The sequence below is a fragment of the Erinaceus europaeus genome, chromosome 14, assembly GCF_950295315.1.
Source record: "Erinaceus europaeus chromosome 14, mEriEur2.1, whole genome shotgun sequence".
Lineage (NCBI taxonomy): Eukaryota > Metazoa > Chordata > Mammalia > Eulipotyphla > Erinaceidae > Erinaceus > Erinaceus europaeus.
Window position 1 is genome coordinate 43,495,510 of NC_080175.1, and position 18,349 is coordinate 43,513,858.

At 51.7% G+C, this 18,349-nt stretch overlaps 1 protein-coding gene across 4 annotated transcripts in view; it reads left to right on the forward strand.

The window, feature by feature from the left end:
* MYT1 (myelin transcription factor 1) overlaps positions 1-18,349 on the forward strand; it is a 77,088-nt gene that overhangs the window by 42,183 nt on the left and 16,556 nt on the right. For 3 of the 4 annotated variants that reach the window (XM_060171675.1, XM_060171677.1, XM_060171678.1), the window contains exons 9-16: positions 118-208; positions 915-1,028; positions 2,755-2,969; positions 5,573-5,697; positions 7,290-7,559; positions 14,713-14,867; positions 16,084-16,146; positions 16,261-16,329. In XM_060171675.1, coding sequence (XP_060027658.1) covers positions 118-208; positions 915-1,028; positions 2,755-2,969; positions 5,573-5,697; positions 7,290-7,559; positions 14,713-14,867; positions 16,084-16,146; positions 16,261-16,329 — 1,102 coding nt within the window. The remainder of the gene's footprint in view (positions 1-117; positions 209-914; positions 1,029-2,754; positions 2,970-5,572; positions 5,698-7,289; positions 7,560-14,712; positions 14,868-16,083; positions 16,147-16,260; positions 16,330-18,349) is intronic. The other variant, XM_060171676.1, reaches the window with a different exon arrangement.

Consider the following 18,349-nt stretch of genomic DNA (forward strand, 5'->3'; position numbering starts at 1 on the left):
CCTGGGCCCCCCCTCCCTTCCATCCCCTGTCACAGCTCTGCCTGCTCCCTCCCTCCTACTGCCCCACCCCCAACCTCAGCCATGCTCACACCCCCACCCTCCATCCCTCTCTTGCAGTCCTGGCCATGCACGAGAACGTGCTCAAGTGCCCCACACCCGGCTGCACGGGCCAGGGCCACGTCAACAGTAACCGCAACACGCACAGAAGGTACAGGGACCTGGCAGAGGAGGGGGTTTGCTGCATGCACCCCTGCCTGGGTTCAGCCACCATCTCTCTCTGCACACTGCCCCCAGAGCAGTCTCCAGACCAGGCACCTGGAATGGTACCTGGAGATTCAGTCGCCCCAGGGTGTGAGCAGGGTGCCCAGAGGCCAGGGCTAGGGGAGAGCTCTGGGAAAGCCGGGAAAGGCTGCCCTGCTTGCACTCTGGAACTTCTGGCTGCCAGCCTGTGCTCGTGGCAGAGTGCAGCTGCTTGCTGGAAGCCAGGCTTCCTGGGCACCAGGTTCAGCTTTCTGTCCTCTTGCAGAGGGCTGTGGGTGGCTGTCCCTGAGGGCACTTCTCAGGTCCTTGGGCACCTGCTTGGTCAGAGGGGCCTGGTTCTCAGGACTCGGGGTAGGGACCCCCTGGCGTAGGTCAGGACCTGGGTGGGAGCTGGCTGCTAACAAAACACTAGTCATTGGCAGGTCAAGAGCCTAGCTCTGGAGGGTGGCAAGGGGAAAGGACAGGCAGGTCAGTCTCCAGACCACAGAGGGACAGACAGATACCTGTGTGCAGGTACAGGATGCACATGGTCTCTGTGCTGTGGCATCCCCTGTGGAAAGACCTCCATCTGTCTGGGGGGCACGGAGAGGTAGCTCAGATGGCAGCACCCCAGGGAACAGTCGGCTTAGTGGTTCTCCTGGTCCCTTCTTTAGCCTGTCTGGGTGCCCCATTGCTGCTGCTGAGAAACTAGCCAAGTCGCATGAAAAGCAACCACCACCGACAGGAGAGACTTCCAAGAACAGCTCCAATTCGGACCGGATCCTCAGGTGGGCAAGCATTGGGGGGAGCCTCGAGGCTGTGTCTGCATGCACCTGGGTGCATATATGCACGTGCGTGCCTGTGGCTGGGTGTGTTTGTATGTGTGAGTGTGTGTGTTGTATACCAGTGCCCCAGCCTCCCCAGGATACTCAGGGGGCATAACTGAGGGTGGTTTGGGGGGGAGCACATGGGATAATGTCATTCATTTCCAGTGCAGAAATACCACCCCCCCCCCCAATGGCTTCTGATCTCTCCTCTTGGGAATGTTCTGAATTCCCCTGTGGGCCTGCTGGTCCTGTCTTGAGGGGGACTGACCCCCAGCTGAGGGGCACCACTGTCCAGGCAGCAGCAGCAGCAGGAGGCTCTGGCTGTTGCTCTGCCTCCCCTTCTCCTGCCTCTCCTGGATGGTGCTCTCCCCACCCCCACACTGAGCCAGTAATGGGCACATGTGTGGAAGTGTGTTTGTGTAGATGTGACTCAGTGAGGACCTTCTAAAGACCACCCATGTGGCTGCCACAGACAAGGCTGGGGCCCTGGAACATGCCCCAGGTCATACTTTCCCTGAAGGCGGTGCTGCTACCTGCATCCTGACAGGCAGGCTGCAGAGTCTTGCTCTCCCCTGTGGTGCTTCACCTGTACCCTACTTCCTAAGCCTGTCCTCCCCAATCACACCCTCCACCCAACTTCACTCTGGGGGCATTCCTGTTGCTTCCAACCCCCGTTCAGAGCCCTTTGCTGCACCTGCTTCCCATGGAGAAGCATTGGATACCAGGCTGTCACCCCCAGCATGGGTTGGCATTGCTGGCTTCTCTTTGGCTGCTGGCAAACTCACTGGGGCCTGCCCCCACCAGTGTCTACTGAGCCTTCATCCTGTGGGCCTAGGTCAGGAGTCTCTGAGTGAGGGTAGGGCTTCCTCGCTTAGCACTGGGGTATCATCAAAGTCTGTCTATGGGATGTCTTTAGCCCTACACATCCGTATTTCCCCCCCACCACTGGGCTCTCATACTGGCCAGAGATTCTGGTATTATTATTATTATTTGCCTCCAGGTTTGTTGCTGGTGCTCAGTGCCTGCACTACAAGTCCACTGATCCTGGCAGCCATTTTTTCCTTCCTCTCTCCTTTCTCTCTTTTATTTGATAGGACAGCAATAAATTGAAGAGGGACAGGAAGATAGAGAAGGAGAGAGATAGAGAGACCACTCCTGAAGTGCCCCCTGCAGATGGGGAGTGGGGGCTTGAATCTGTGTCTTTGTTCATAGTAAATAGGCCAATGGAATTGGTGCAATCATGCAGGTACAGAGTCTCAGTGATAAACCCTTGTAGGGGATAAAAAAGAAAGAGAAAAATCTGAGCTCTTCCAAGAGCTTCAGTAGCAGGACCACGTGCAGTGGGCTTTCCATGCCTGCCTACCATGCTTCAGGCAGCCCATAAGGGTCACCTTAACTGGATTTAAGCAGAAGACAGTAGGGACCACACCTTGTCCAGGGGAGGACTGGGTTGGCCCACGCCCAAGGCTCACTCTCACCACCTCCCCTCTGGTGCTCCAAATACTCCTTCTTCTACCTCTGGAATTCTGCCCCTCCCAGGGATGCTTCCCTGGGCAGTCCTGATCATAGGGAGATGGCCACCTCTCAGGGGACATGCACCCGCCACTCCCATGGAGTGGGGTGTTGGGCTGGGAGCAGGGCTCCCTAAATCCTTGGCTTACCACACTGTGCTTCTCCCCATGCCCAGGCCCATGTGCTTTGTGAAGCAGCTGGAGGTGCCTCCATATGGAAGCTACCGGCCAAGTGGGGCTCCTGCCACGCCCAGGGCCAACCTGGCCAAGGAGCTGGAGAAGTTCTCCAAGGTCGCCTTTGATTATGCAAGCTTTGACGCTCAGGTGTTTGGCAAACGCATGCTTGCCCCAAAGATTCAAACCAGCGAAACCTCACCGAAAGCCTTTAAATGTAAGTGTGTGTGTGGACATGGGGAGGCAAGATTTGAGGGGGACAGGGGACCTAGGAAGGGAATGTCTAGGGGGGGGTAGAGTGGGACCAGGATGTCACTGAGCTGTGTTCTTTGGCATCTCTGTCCTCCCCATCAACTTTTAAATTTTATTTTATTTTATTTATTTTTACTTTTATTGGGAGGTTAATGGTTTACAGCACAGTTGTTGGCACATGGGTAACATTTCTCATCTCAACAAGATGTAAAACACTCTCACTCCCAAATGAGACCCATCATCATGTACCAGGACCTGAAAGCTTTCCTTCTCCCCATTTATTTTATTTTTTGACACCAGGATTTTCTCTGGGACTTTGTTCTCCTGGTGCACTCTCCCCACCCCCACTTTTTTTTTCCAATTTATTTATTAATGAAAGAGAAGGAGAGAGAGAGAGATGGGGAGAGAGAGGACTAGAGCACCAGTCTGGCACATCCAATGCCAGGGAAAACAGGACCTCAAGCTTGAGTTTGATGCTTTATCCACATGGAGAAAGAGAGAGACAGAAAGAGAGAAAGAGAGATATCACAGCACTGCTCCACCACTCGTAAAGTTCCTCTTTTGCACAGAGCTCCGGTGTGACAGCTGGGAACTCAACTCCAGATCCTTGCATTTAATGAAGTGTGTGCTCTTTTGGGTGAGCTGTCTCCTGGCACCCACCATCAACTTTTTTTTTTTTTTAACCAGAGTACTGCTTAGTTCTAGCTTATGGTGGTATAGGGGACTGAACCTAGAACTTCAGAACATCAGGTACAAGAGGTTCTTTACATAACCATTATGCTACCTCCTGAGCCCCCATTTATTGTTTTATTGTTGTAGTTATTATTGTTGTCGTCGTTGTTGGATAGGACAGAGAGAAATGGAGAGAGGAAGGGAAGACAGAGAGGGGGAGAGAAAGATAAACACCTGTAGACCTGCTTCACTGCTTGTGAAGTGTCCCCACTGCAGGTGGGGAGCAGGGGCTCAAAACCCTCAAAAGCCACGTTGGGGTTGTGGCCTGTCAATCTCACTGGAAAAAGCCTCCAAAATGTTAAGGAACTCTATTAATAATCAAGATGACTGAAGCCGAGGTGGGTCCTTACATATATAGTACAATGTGTGCTTAATTGGGTATGCTACCACTCGGCTCCCTATTATTTCTATAATGATCTATTTTTTTGTCCATTCCCCCCCCCCCCTATGGTTCTATCTTCTCTTCCTTCCTAAGTCACACCTACACTTATTACTACTTTCAAATGTCTTTCTTTTTTTCCTTTTTTCTCTCTGGGTCCTGATGGAATTGGGTTTCAGAGACCTCTAGTCATCTTCCCTAATATTTCTCCCACTTTGGGAATTTAGGCCAAAATTCTTTTTGGGGTGCAGAAGGTGAGAGTTCTGGCTTCTGTAGTTGTTTCTCCGCTGGACATGGGCCTTGGTAGGTTGATCCATATACGCAGTCTGTTTATAGCTTTCCTGAGTGGGGTAGCCAAGCCCTTTTTGGGTATAAAATGTCTCTATCTGAATGACCTAAACACCCATCTTAGTTAAAGACACTCCCACCTTCAGCATCTCAGGAAGCATCTAGAGAGATGCTTTTAGAGAGAGACCGCTTTCTTTGAAATAGCAAGGCCAGAGGGCTGGGCGGTAGTTTATGTAGTTGAGCACACACATTACCATGTACAAGGACCCAGGTTCAAGCCCCTGCTCCCCACCTGTGTGTGTGTGTGGGGGACACTTCACAAATGATGAAGCAGGGCTGCAGGTGTCTCTCTCCTGTCTCCCTCTCTACTCTTGATTTCTCTCAGCCCTACCAAATAAAGAAAAGGGAAAAAAGGGGGTGCCACCAGGAGCAGTGGATTTACAATGCAGGTACTGAACCTCAGTGATAACCCTGGGGGCAGAGAGAGAGAGAAGGATGGAGGGGTAGGAAGGAAGGAAGGAAGGACTAGCAGGGCCGATGGATGTCTTTGGAGGGTGTTGTTTTCTGTGCAGATTTTGCTCAGGTCTGACTTGGAACTATCCCCTCCACACCCAGCAGGAGAGCAGCCGGTATGGGAGGAGAGGCGACCTCCAGCTGTGAGCCTGTCTTGTAGCTGCCCCTATGCTCCCAGCCCCCCAGGAGCCCCCCTCCCCCGCCTGCCAGCTGCTCCTGTGGTGCAGCACAGTGTTGTTCCCTTTGCAGCCAAGCCTTTCCCCAAGGCCTCTCCCCCAGGGCACAGCCCCTACACCCCCTGCTCTTCTTCTTCTTTTTTTTTTTTTTAATTTTTTATATTATTTTTATTTATTTATTTTATTTATTTTTATTTATTTATTCCCTTTTGTTGCCCTTGTTGTTTTATTGTTGTAGTTATTATTGTAGTCATTGTTGTTGGATAGGACAGAGAGAAATGGAGAGGGGAGGGGGAAGACAGAGAGAGGGAGAGAAAGATAGACACCTGCAGACCTGTTTCACCGCTTGTGAAGCGATACCCCTGCAGGTGGGGAGCCAGGGCTTGAACCAGGATCCTTATGCGGGCCCTTGTGCTTAGCGCCACCTGCGCTTAACCCGCTGCGCTACAGCCCGACTCCCCACCCCCTGCTCTTCTGCAGGCTTCGACTACGCGCACGACGCCGAGGCCGCCCACATGGCCGCCACTGCCATCCTCAACCTTTCCACCCGCTGCTGGGAGATGCCTGAGAACCTCAGCACCAAGCCCCAGGACCTGCCTGGCAAGGTGGGCGTCCCCTTCCAGGAGGGGTGGGTACTGACTCCACACAGGCTGAGTGCTGCTTGCACACAGTAGGCTTGGGTACCTAGCTTCCACCCTGTGTCACCAACTCACGAGGATGCAGCTTGGGGGTCTTGGGGTACAGTGCCTGAGGAGGTGGAGGCCAGCAGGGACACAGACACCTGTCCAGCATGGTCCATGACATTGAGGGGCCCACTTCATCTTGACCTCCAGGATCTGCTCTGTGGTGTCGGGGGCTGAGGGAGAGAGCAGAGTTCTGGAAGCAGGAAGTCAGGACCTTTCCTTCCTCCCCACTCCATTTTTCTCCTCTTTCTCCTTTTTTCTTCTTTTTGGTCATTGCTGGGACTTCACTACTCCAGGCTGACTTCTTAGCTTATTATTTTACTTATTTATTTATTTATTTATTTATTCCCTTTTGTTGTTTTTATGTAGTTATTATTGTTGTTGTTATTGATGTCATCATTGTTGGATAGGACAGAGAGAAATGGAGAGAGGAGGGGAGGACAGGGGGGAGAGAAAGACCTGCGACTCTCCTGCAGGTGGGGAGCTGGGGGCTGGAACCAGGATCCTTACACCGGTCCTTGCGCTTTGTGCCACATGCGCTTAACTTGCTGCGCTACTGGCTGACTCCCATTTTATTTATTTATTTTAACCGAAGAACACTGTTCATCTCTGGCTTATGGTGGTGATGGGGATTAAACCTGGGACCTCAGAAACTCAGGTTTGAAAGTCATTTACATAACCATTATGCTGTCTCCCCAGCCCTTCAGGCTGACTTTTTCAGATAGCCAGAGACAGTTCAAGCCCCTGGTCCCCATCTTCGGGGGAAGCTTCATGAGTGGCAAAACAGGTCTGCAAGTTTCTTTCTTCCTGCCTCCTCCCCTCTCAATTTGTGGCTCTATAAAAAAATGGGGGGGTGGCTTCCAGGAGAGGTGACTTTGTCATGCAGTCATCAAGCCTCAGCAATAATCCTGGTGGCAATAAAAAAATAAATAAACAAAATAGAAGAGACAGAGAGAAATACACCATAGCACCTAAGTTTCTTTCAGTGCTGTGAGGACCTTTTCCTCACTTTCTTTCTCTTTCCCTTACACCCTACCTCCCTACCTTCTCTTGCTCCCTCCTCCCCCTATACCTCCATTATTTATTTATTTTAATTGACAGGACAGAGAAATTGAGAGGGGAGGGGGAGATAGAAAGGGAGAGAGACAGAGATACCTGCTTCATCAATCGTGAAGCTTCCCCCCTGCAGGTGCGGAGTGAGGGCTTGAACCTGGGTCCTTGTACATGGTAACATGTATACTCAACCCCGTGACCACCACCTGGCCCCCTCTTTCTTTCACTCAATCCTTTCCTTTTTTCACCAGAGTCCTGGTTTATGTTGGTGCTGGGAGTTGAACCTGGGGCCTCAGAGCCTCAGGCATGGGAGTCTGTTGTGTAAATTGCTGTGCTATCTCCTTGGCCCCCCTCCCTGTACCTCTTCTCTCTACTTCCCTCTGAGGGCACGTCTGCCTCAGGCCCTGGATGGGGGGGGGGGAGTCAGGGCGGGTTCTCACCTGGGCCCCCTTTCCCTGCAGTCAGTGGACATTGAGGTGGACGAGAACGGGACCCTGGACCTGAGCATGCACAAGCACAGGCGGCGGGACGCTGCCTTCCCGGGCGGCGGCAGCAGTGGCAGCAGCCCCAGCGTGAAGTCCCCCGACGCCCCTCAGCGGCCCGGCAGCACTAGCGCCCCCAGCAGCTCCATGACCTCGCCCCAGTCCAGCCAGGCCTCTCGCCAGGACGAGTGGGACCGGCCGCTGGACTACACCAAGTCCAGCCGCCAGCGGGAGGAGGAGCCCGAGGAGGTGGGTGCAGCGGTGGGTGGGCAAAGGTGGGTGCTGAGCGGACCCTGGCCCTACGTGGGCGTGGCCGAGGTGGGTGGTGGGCGTGGCCTAGGTGGTGGGCGTGGTCTAGGTGGATGTTGGGCTTGGTCGGGTGGTGGGCATGGCTCGGTGGGCTGGCCAGAGGTGGGATATGATCGGGTGGATGGTGAGCGAGGCGAAGCCGAGGCCACGTGGGCGCTAGACAGGGCCGAGGTGGCTGCAGGAGGCAGAGGTGGGTGCTGGGCGGGGCCTAGGTGGGCGTGACTGGGTTGGACGCTGGGCGTGGCCGGGAGGTAGTGGGTGGGGTGGAAGTGGGCGGGGCCGAGGTGGCTGCAGGAGGGCCGAGATGGGTACTATGCAGGGGGCCTAGGTTGGCAGGGTTGAGGTGGCAACTGGGCGGGTTGGTAGGGTTGGCCAGAGTGCATGCCTCTCTCCCTAGGGAGGTCCTTCGGCTTTGCGCCACGTACGCTTAACCTGCTGCGCTACCGCCCGACTCCCATAATTTTTATTTTTTATTAGTGATTTGATATTGATTTACAAAATTGTAAGATAGTAGGGGTAAATTCCATACAGAGTTCTGTGTCCCGTCCACTCTATCGGAAATTGCAGTAGTTCTCCCAATGTCACTGATATGGGCTGATTCTTTAACTATCTATATATAATTTTCCCCATTTTTTCAACAGTCCTGCCTTCACTTCCTTTCTACTTCACCTCATACACCTATTACTACTTCCAAATGTCTTTTTTTCCCCCCCTCTTCTCTCTCACATAAGAGAAATACTTCCTGGCTTCCTTTGGTGTTCTCCAGATTTGATTCCCTTTCATTGATGCTATAAAAGCAAGATTCTTGGTGACAAACACTCCAGGTCCTGATGGAATAGGGGTACAGAGCTCTCTGGATTACTTTTCCTATCATTTATACCTCTGGGATTATGAACCAAAATTATTTTTGAATATAGAAGGTGGGGTCTTCTGTAATTACTTATCCACTGGACATGGGCATTGGAAGGTTCATCCACACCTCCATCTTGTTTCTATCTTTCCCTAGTGAGGTAGGGCTCTGGAGAGCTGAGGTTCTGGGAAGCATTGATGAGGTCATCTGCCCAGGGAAGTGAGGATGGAATCATAGTATCATATGGAATGTGGTGGCTGAAAGATGGAAAATAGGACAAAATGTTTAATAAACAGGAACCATAAAGTAGAAATAGAGCAGATGAAAGTAGGGACCTTAGGGTAGAAGGAAGTCTATTTTAGGAATATTTATAGGAGCCTATGTATTAGTAATCTTTGCTTGAGCTTGAGAGCTAACATGAGGATGTAAATAAATAAATCTTTAAAAATTTTTATTATTTATTTATTTAAAAAGGGAGACATTAGCAAAACTGTAGGATAGGAGGGGTACAACTCCACACAATTCCCACCACCAGATCTCTATATCCCACCCCCTCCCCTGATAGCTTTCCTATTTCTCTATCCCTCTGGGAGTATGGACCAAAGGTCATTGTGGGTTGCAGAGGGTGGAAGGTCTGGCTTCTGTAATTGCTTCCCCGCTGAACATGGGCGTTGACTGGTTTATCCAAACTCCCAATCTGCCTCTCTCTTTCCCTAGTAGGTTGGGGCTCTGGAGAAGCAGAGCTCCAGGACACATTGGTGGGGTTGTCTGTCCAGGGAAGTCTGGTCAGCATCATGCTGGCATCTGGAACCTGGTGGCTGAAAAGAGAGTTAACATACAAAGCCAAACAAATTGTTGAACCATTATGAACCTGAAGGCTGGAATAGTGCAGATGAAGTGTTGGGAGGGGGGGTACTCACTGCAGACTCTTGTGTACTTCTGCTTTCAGGTATATATTTTGCCCTAGTTTATAGACACATGTGAACATATGCTCTATCTCAGGGGACCTGGTCTATATCTAGATTTGGGGACTTTGTTAGGAAGTGAACCACCTGGAATGGAATTAGAGAATACTATGAAAGAAAAGGTCTCAGTCGAGTGATGAAGCTGAAGGGTTGTCATTCCACACCTGAAATCTCTGGACACAGTCTGAAGTGAAACATGCTGGGGTGGCACTCGTTGTGTTGATTAGGTTGTGATTGGCAGATGCAATATTATTTGATATGTATTGAGAGGAGCATGCAAGAAAGTGCGCCCCACCCTAATGTTCCAGGACTGGGGGAAATATAGGCTCTATATATATAATATAGTGGAAATGTGAGGTTCTTGATGTCTTAGGGTTCAAGAAGACAATGGATAGTTATTGTTATCATCACATTATTTGGTAATTGGGTTAACTTTGAAAGGTCCCTTTGTTAGGGTTTGCTGTATAATACCCAGCATCTTGTATATAGCTGTGCCACTGGTTGCTTCTGTTCTACGTGGCCTAGGCTTTTGAGAGAGTCAACATATCAAAGACTCAACCTATGTATTAAAAAGACTCAGTCTGTGTTTTAAAAAGTTCGAGACATACAATCAATTTTTCCCCTCTTGTATTAATTAAATAGTGATTTGTATGACTGCAATTTAATAGGAGTGTACATAAACACCATTCCCACCACCAAGAGACTGTGGCCCATCCCATCCACCCACCCCTGCCCCCCTGCCACCTCGGAAAGCCAAATGTCCATCCTCCCCCCTCACCACAGGGTTTTTACTTTGGTGCCCTACTCTCAATTTAGTCAGATCCTGCTTTTAGTTTCCCTTTCTGATCTTCTTTCTCAACTTCTGTTGATGAGTGGGATCATCCCATACTCATCTTTATCTTTCTGACTTAGCTCATTTAACATAATTCCTTCTAGCTCCATCCAAGATGGGTCAGAGAAGGTGGGTTCATTGTTCTTAATAGCTGCATAGTATTCCATTGTGTATATATACCACAGCTTTCTCAGCCACTCATCTGTTGTTGGGCACCTGGGTTGCTTCCAGGTTTTAGCTATTATGAATTGTGCTGCAATGAACATAGGTGAACACATATCTTTTTGACTGGGCATTATGAGAATCTTTGGGGTATATCCCCAGGAGAGGAATTACCAGATCATCTGGAAGGCTAGAACCTTGTGAGAGTTCTCCAGACTGCTCTCCAGAGAGGCTGGACCAATTCATATTTCCACCAGCAGTGCAGAAGGGTTCCTCTGTCCCCACAGCCTCTCTAGCATTTGTTACTGCTGTCCTTTTTGATGTATGCCATTCTCACAGGAGTGAGGTGGTATCTCAATGTTGTCTTTATTTGCATTTCTCTGACAATCAGCAACCTGGAGCACTTTTTCATATATTTGTTAGCCTTTTGAATCTCCTCTGAAGTGAATGTTTTGTTCATATCCTCTGCCCATTTTTGGATGGGGTCATTTGCTTTTTTGGTGCTAAGTTTGCTGAGCTCTTTGTATATTTTGGTTATTAGTTTCTTGTCTGATGTCTGGCATGTGAAGATCTTCTCCCATTCTGTGAGGGGTCTCTTTGTTTGTGTGATAGTTTCTTTGGCTGTGCAGAAGCTTTTCAATTTGATGTAGTCCCATTGGTTTGTTTCTGCTTTAGTATTCTTTGCAATTGGGAAATAAATAAATATTTAAAAACAAATAAGTAGAGAGCTGGTCATGTGCCCAGTAGAACCCACATGTTACCATGGGGGAAAGAACTAGGTTCAGCCCAAGATCCCCACCTATAAGGGGGAAACTTCATGAGTGATGTAGCAGTGCTGCAGGTGTCTCGCCTTTCTGTCTCTGTCTCTCAATCTATACAAATTAATTAATTAAATAAATTAAATATTCTTCATAGGACAACTTGGGTACAACTCCAGATTCCTTGGTTCTGTGACCTCCCCCCCCACCCCCACAGCTTTCATCTGCTTGTTGTACAGAGATGTCCTGAATTTCAGCATCAGTCCCGCCTTACTATCCCCAGGTGTCCCCAGCATGCCTGTCCCCTTGGGGGTTTGGGAGCCTCCTCCCCTTGGGGAATAGTGCCCACTGGCAAAAAGCACCAGGCCAGGGTTCTTTGAGCAGTGTCAAGGCATGGGAAAAGTGGACTGGTCCACTGGCTATCATCCTCCGTACTTGAGATGGGGTTGAGGTGGGGCTTTCCCTCAAAGAGGGGTGCTTTTAGAAGCAGAGCCCGGCTATATGGGTGCATGCGGGGCTTGCTGGTCACCTCCTCCTCCTCTCTTGCTCTCCTTCCTCCTGCCAAGTCCCAGCACCAGGAGGCCAGACCTGTGAGGGAGGAGGGGGCTGGAGACCTGCCACCCATGGTTGGTGCTTCTGGGGACCTGGCTTCCTACACCCACCTTGCACTCCCCCACCTTGCTAGAGGAGCGGGCTGTTCCCCTGGTTGAGGGCACCTGACTCAGTGGGGGTGAGGGGTGCTAGGCTCCAGAAGAGGTGTACCTCTCATACTGAGCCCCAAGTGGAGGGGAGCTGGCCTGAGTCACTAATTTTTCTGTTTCCTCCCTGACTGTTAGAGGAAGGCTGAAGCCAGGCAGGGCCTCCAAACAGTATGTCTATAGTTGCCTGATTTTCCTCCCTCCCTCTCTCCCTCCCTCCCTCCCTCCTTCCCTCCATCCCTCCTTCTCTCCCTCCCTTCCTCCCTCTCTCCTTTCACTTCTGTCTGTCTGTCTATCTATCTATATTTCTTTTTTTTTTTTACCAGAGCACTGCTCAGCTCTGGCTTATGGTGGTGCAGGGGGATTGAACCTGGGAGTTTAGAGCCTCAGGCATGAGAGTCTTTGACATAATCACAATGCTATCTACCCCAACCCTCTATCTATATTTCTTTATTTCTCTCTCTCTTTAGAAATCTACCATTCCCCCTCTATTTCTTTTTTTCTGTTTTACTCAAGAGGACAGAGAAAAATTGAGAGGGGATGAGGAAATAGAGAGGAAGAGAGACACTTGTGAAGTGTCCCCACTGCAGATAGGGTCTTTTTATATAAATTTTTAAATCTTTATTTATTCAATAGAGATGGAAAGATGTTGAGAGGGAAGGGAGAGATAGATAGATAGACAGATAGATAGAGAAAGAGATACCTGCAGCACTGATTCACCAGTTGTGAAGCTTTCTTCCTGTAGGTAGAGACTGGGGGTTTGAACCTGGGTCTTTGAACACTATAACTTGTGAGCTCAACAAGGTGTGCCACTATCTGGCACTTTCCTTCCTTCCTTCCTTTCTTTCTTTCTTTCTTTCTTTCTTCTCCAGTGGAATTAGGTCCTTGTGCTTATGCCCATCAGACTTTTCCATTCCTTTTAAAGTTTTAGTGAGGGAAAGGGAAAGAGAGAGCAAACAGAGACACTACAGCATCACTCCACTATTCATGGTGTCATCCATGATGCTCCCAGTTGGTGCTGGGGCTTGAATCCCCAGATCAATAAAGTGTGTGCTCTTCTGGGGGAACTGTCTGTCAGCCCTGTTATTATTCCCCTCCTTTTTCTATTGGCTGCTGGGGCCTTCTGTATATACAGTTAAAGTACTCCCGGCAGACTTTTAATGTTTTCCCTTTTTTTTTTCCCTCCAGGGTTATTTCTGGGCTTGGTGCCTGCACCATGAATCCATCGCTCCTGGAGGCCATTTTTTTCCCCTTTGGTTGCCCTTGTTGTTGTAGCCTCGTTGTGTTTATTATTATTACCATTGTTGATGTTGTTCGTTGTTGGATAGGACAGAGAGAAATGGAGAGAGGAGGAGAAGACAGAGAGGGGGAGAGAAAGATAGACACCTGCAGACCTACTTCACTGCCTGTGAAATGACTCCCCTGCAGGTGGGGAGCCGGGGGCTCAAACCAGGATCCTCACACCGGTCCTTGCGCTTTGCGCCATGTGCGCTTAACCCACTGCACCACCACCCAACCCCCAATGTTTTTCCTTTTTAAGTCAAGTGGGGAGAGAGAGAGAGAGAGAGAGAGAGAGAGAGAGAGAGAGACTAAAACACCACTCTACCTTTCTTAGAGCTTCCCTTGGTGCTGGGGCTCAAACCATGGTGACTGTCTACTTCCTCCTGGCTCCTCTGTTCTCATTCTTTCTGGGACAGAGAAACACTGTGACTCCCAGATCTCTCAAGTCTAGCCTCCTCTTCCCCAGAAATCCGGGGTGGGGGCTGTTCTGGTCCCTAAGAGGCTGAAGGAATGACACTGGGACTTGCTTCATGTTTTCTTGGCATGCTTCTTTTGCAGCAGCTGCTACTATTACTGCTACCTACTACTACTGCTACTGCTATTGCTACTATTATTATTTTGCTTTCAGTCACTGTGGCTCAGTACCAGCTCTGGGAATCTACCACTTCTGGTGCTTTTTTTTTTTTTCCCCTTTTCATTCAATAGGACAGAGAGAATTGAGAGGAGGGGAGATAGAGGGAGTGAGAAAAAGATAGACACCTGCAGAGGACCTGCTTCCCCACTTGTAAGGTGTCTCTGCTGCAGGTGGGGAGCAGAGGCTCAAACCCAGGTCCTTGTATGTCACACTAAGTGCACTTAACTGGGTGTGTCACTGCCCAGCCCCCCCGCTTCCACTTATATTTTCAAATCAAAGCTCCATTGGTTTTCCTTTGCCTTCCAATGTGCAGTGTGAGATGCAGCTTCACACCACTCTCTGTGTGCAGGACCTCCCCCCACCCCACCCCCCCAAAAAAAAGAAAGGCCCCTCTGTCCTGTCCTGTCTCCAATAGTGAGCTGCTCTGGTTCAAGCTTGCTTGGCCGTCCTGACTGTTGTGGCCCTGCCTCAATGGCTGAGACTGTCCTTGTCACCCTCTGTCTACAGCACCCTTGTGAGGGGAGTGACCCAGCCTTGGTTTACATAGTGGGGGCGCAGAGCGGGATGGTCCAGGGAAGCTGTGTGTGTCGCAGCTGGTATGTTGCTCGAGTGCTCTCAGTGTGGCACTACTTAGGGCACCTAGCTTCAGGGTGGCACCTGCTATTTGGGAGCTGGTTGATGGAGGGCATCCTGGCCCCCATGTTCCTGGGGACAGTTCTGACACCCTGGCAGAGGTGGGGTGTGTGCCAGCCCCTGAGGGGCACTGTCTCCTGCGAAACAAGAGAGCCCCCTGGAAGGCCACAGCACAGACCTGTGGGGTCCCTGGCCTTCAGCTTTGGGGTCAGGCGCCTGCCCCCACAACCCCCACCCTCCACCAGCTGCTTAAAAGCCTCTCCCCGCTGGTTTTTTGCAGTCAGAGCCAGCAGCCCATTCTTTTGCTTCTTCTGAAGCAGATGACCAGGAAGTGTCGGAAGAGAATTTTGAGGAGCGGAAGTACCCGGGGGAAGTCACCCTGACCAACTTTAAGCTGAAGTTCCTCTCCAAGGACATAAAGAAGGAGCTGCTCACGTAAGTCCTTGCTGGGGCCCCAGGAATCCTCCCCAAGCTGCTGTGGGAAAACCCAGCTCCAAGCCGGACACCACGGCCTCCTTGTCCTAGCCTAGGCTGGACTGTCCCCCTGGCCTGACCACCTGACCCTCAGGCAGAGGTGAGCGGCCTTCCCTAGAGCCCTCTTTCTGCTCTCTGCACGCTAGGGCTTCATGCATGTGTGACTTTACTACTCCTGCTCACTTTTTTTTTTTTTTTAATTTGTTTTGGATAGAAACAGAGAGAAATTGAGAGGGAAGGGGAAATAGATAGATAGATAGATAGATAGATAGATAGATAGATAGGAGAGAAAGAGAGAGAGGGAGAGACACATGTGGCCCTGCTTCACCACTTATGAAGCATCCCCTCTGCAGGTGGGGACCAGGAATTTAAAGCTGAGTCCTACTGCATGGTGACATGTGTGTTTGACGAGGTATGTCACCACCAGCCCTAACTTTGTTTTTAATACAAATTCCTTACCTTTTTGTTTTTAACTTTTTGTATTAGTTTTTTGTTTGTTTGTGTTTTCTGTTTTCCCAGAGCACTGCTCAGCTCTGGTTTATGGTGGTGCTGGGGATTGAGCCTAGGACCTTGCTGCCTCAGGCATGAAAGTCTTTGTAGAATCATTATGCTTTCTTCTTAGCCCTGCTAATTTTTTTTCTTCAAGAGATAGAAACAGAGCTAGACAGAGAGAAAAAGGAGAGATATCTAGCACCAGAGCTTCCACTGGGGTTTTAGCACTTCCATATGGTGCTGGGGCTTGAGTCTGCACACAAGGCAAGGCAGGTATCCTAGCCAGTGAACGATCTCTCTGGCCTGTGGAGCCATCTGTCCATCAGGATACCCCACTTCACCCCTTCTTTGGGCCACAGTGTCAGCCTGGGCTGGGCACAGGCCAGGCTCCACTGTGTCCCTGGTGTCCCTGCTCTCCTTCAGTCCCGTGGGGGACTAACCATTCCTGTGGCCACAGTGTGCCTGTCCTCTCTACACTGAGTGGGGCTCCACCACAGCACAGAGGAGGGGGTGCATGTGCCTGGGCCACCCCCAGAGCAGGACGAGGGGGACAGGGGACCCCTGATCATAGAGATTCTCTTTGAAAATGCCTCCCATGGGGCAGATGGCAGCAGGGTGCTGGGGCGGGAGTGGACAGGCAGGCGGCAGGGGCTTCTGGCTCTGACCCTCTCTTTCCTTTGTCCAGCTGCCCCACGCCCGGCTGTGACGGCAGTGGCCACATCACTGGGAACTATGCCTCCCACCGCAGGTTTGTCTCCTGCCCGGGGCCCGCTGGGCCTGGGTGCTGTGCGGTGGGGCTTCCGGCTGTCCTCCTCTGCTCCCCCTCTTTGGCTCACCCCATATCCACTCTCTTCTCTTTCAGCCTCTCTGGTTGCCCTCTTGCTGACAAGAGCCTCAGAAACCTCATGGCTGCCCATTCTGCTGACCTCAAGTATGTCTGCCCTCCCAGCTGCCCAGCTTCGGGGCGGCTTCCCGCTCTGCTCTTTCTCCTTCCCAGAGGCTCAGCCCCAATCGGCCTTTTCCAGGGCCCCCTGCCTGGGCCAGCCCACCCAGTGGACACAGTGGAGTGGAGGGCCCTGGAGGGGGCCGATTTTGCTTGGCTAGGGCTGTCCCCGCTGCTGTCTGTGCCCTCTGCTCTGAGCTGCAGTCCCAGGTCCCTGCAGGCTGGGGGCTGCCCCCTGTCTGTCCCTCGCAGGGCCCGGAGCTTTCCTCTCTACCTTTGAGGTTCCCTGCATGCTCTGACAGCTCCATAGGCTGCAGGCTTTGTTAAAGGACCCGAAGGCTGATGAGGTCACTTGCCCTTCCTTTCTCCCGCCTCCTTGCCTCCATCTCTGGCTGCCTCTGTCTCAGGCCCTTGGTGTCTGCCCAGCCCAGCTTTCCCTCTTCACCTGTCCCCTCTCTGCTGATCTGTCCCCTTGCAGCTTCCGCTCTACCCTGTCCCTAACTCCCTGGGCACCAGCTAGCCTGCTTGGCACCTCTGCTTGTTGCCAGCACCCAGAGGTCTCCCAGATGTCCCTGTCTCCTCAGGGCTGGAGTTGGAGGCTGTCACGGCCTTTGACTTTCATGCCTGTGATGTGACAGCTGGTGTGATCCCCAGCCATGTGGTACCGGCCCTGGGTTCCCAGGATGAGCTGTGAAGCCAAGGAAGGAAGGCCCTTCCTCTCCCTCCCTGGGGTCCCCTCATGGGGGGCTCAGTGTCCAGGCCGTGATTCCTGGGCTTCCAGGGCCGGACAGGGGCTGGGGGGCTGGAGCCTCTTGAATGAGCTGCTGCTGATGATGCCAAGGCTTCCAAGGCTGATCTAGAAGCAGGGCAGGAGGTCCTGTGGTCCTCTGGGTGTCCCCACCCTGCCAGCCTGGCCTCTGCTGCTCTGGGGTTGCTGAGGGCACAGGCATGTCCATGCTGTTCCTTAACAGTGGCTCCCTGCTGCCTTCTGCCACCAAATGCCCCTTCCAGATTTTGACAGCTGGAACTAAGTGTTTTCTGAGGCTCAGCTCACCACGGCAGCCTGTGGGCACTCTTGCACTCTGTGCCAAGCCCCCCAAATCCAGCAGGAACACCCAGCCCTGCAGGCTCCAACCCTTCCCCTACAGCTCCTTTCCTCCTCTCCCCTCCCCTTACCTTACCTCCCCTTCATGTTGTCCTCATAGTCCTCCCTCCCACTGTCTTTTCTACTTCTGCTTTCTTTCCTTGGATGATGTGGTGACTTTCTGCGGGTGGCATGTGGCTCTCTGGCCCTTGAACCTGAAGGTCAAGCCCCCCACCACACCTGCCTGGGAGGGTCAGCTAGACTCAGAGCCCACAGAGCGATGGGACATAGCAACAGAATGTCTCCCTTCTATGAAGGTGTCACCAGCCTGGGCTGAGGACCCTTCCCCCTCCCTCCTCCTCCGTCTGTCCGTCAGGGTACCCCACTTCACCCCTCCCTCAGACCACAGTGTCAGCCTGGGTTGGGCACAGGCCAGGCTCCACTGTGTCCCTGGTGTCCCCACTCTCCTTCAGTCCAGTGGGGGGACTGACCATTCCTGTGGCCACAGTGGGTAAAGGTGGCTCATCCCCCACGGGGCCACCCACAGGGCTGTTTTGTGTGTGTGTGTTTGGGGGCTTCCCAGCAACAGCTATGAACAGTGACAGTCTAGGGTGTTGTTAAAATTCGTAAAGCATACAACACTAGGGGGCTCTTTCTGTGTATTCACTGAATCCCAAGGGCACCTGCTCTTCCCCTCCACATGTCTGATGTGCAGGGCTGGGGCCACAGCTGTTTCTGACCATGCAGTTCACTTTGGCTGTGATGTGTGTGGGCAGGGGTGGGGGGGTACCTGGGGTGCAGCCACAGTCTGCTAAAGGCTGATAGGAGCTCTGCACAGAGGAGGGGGTGACCCAATAAGACCAATTGGGGGTCCAAGGTGATAGCTGGTACACCCCAAGTTGTAGTAGGGGAGGTCCTACTTCT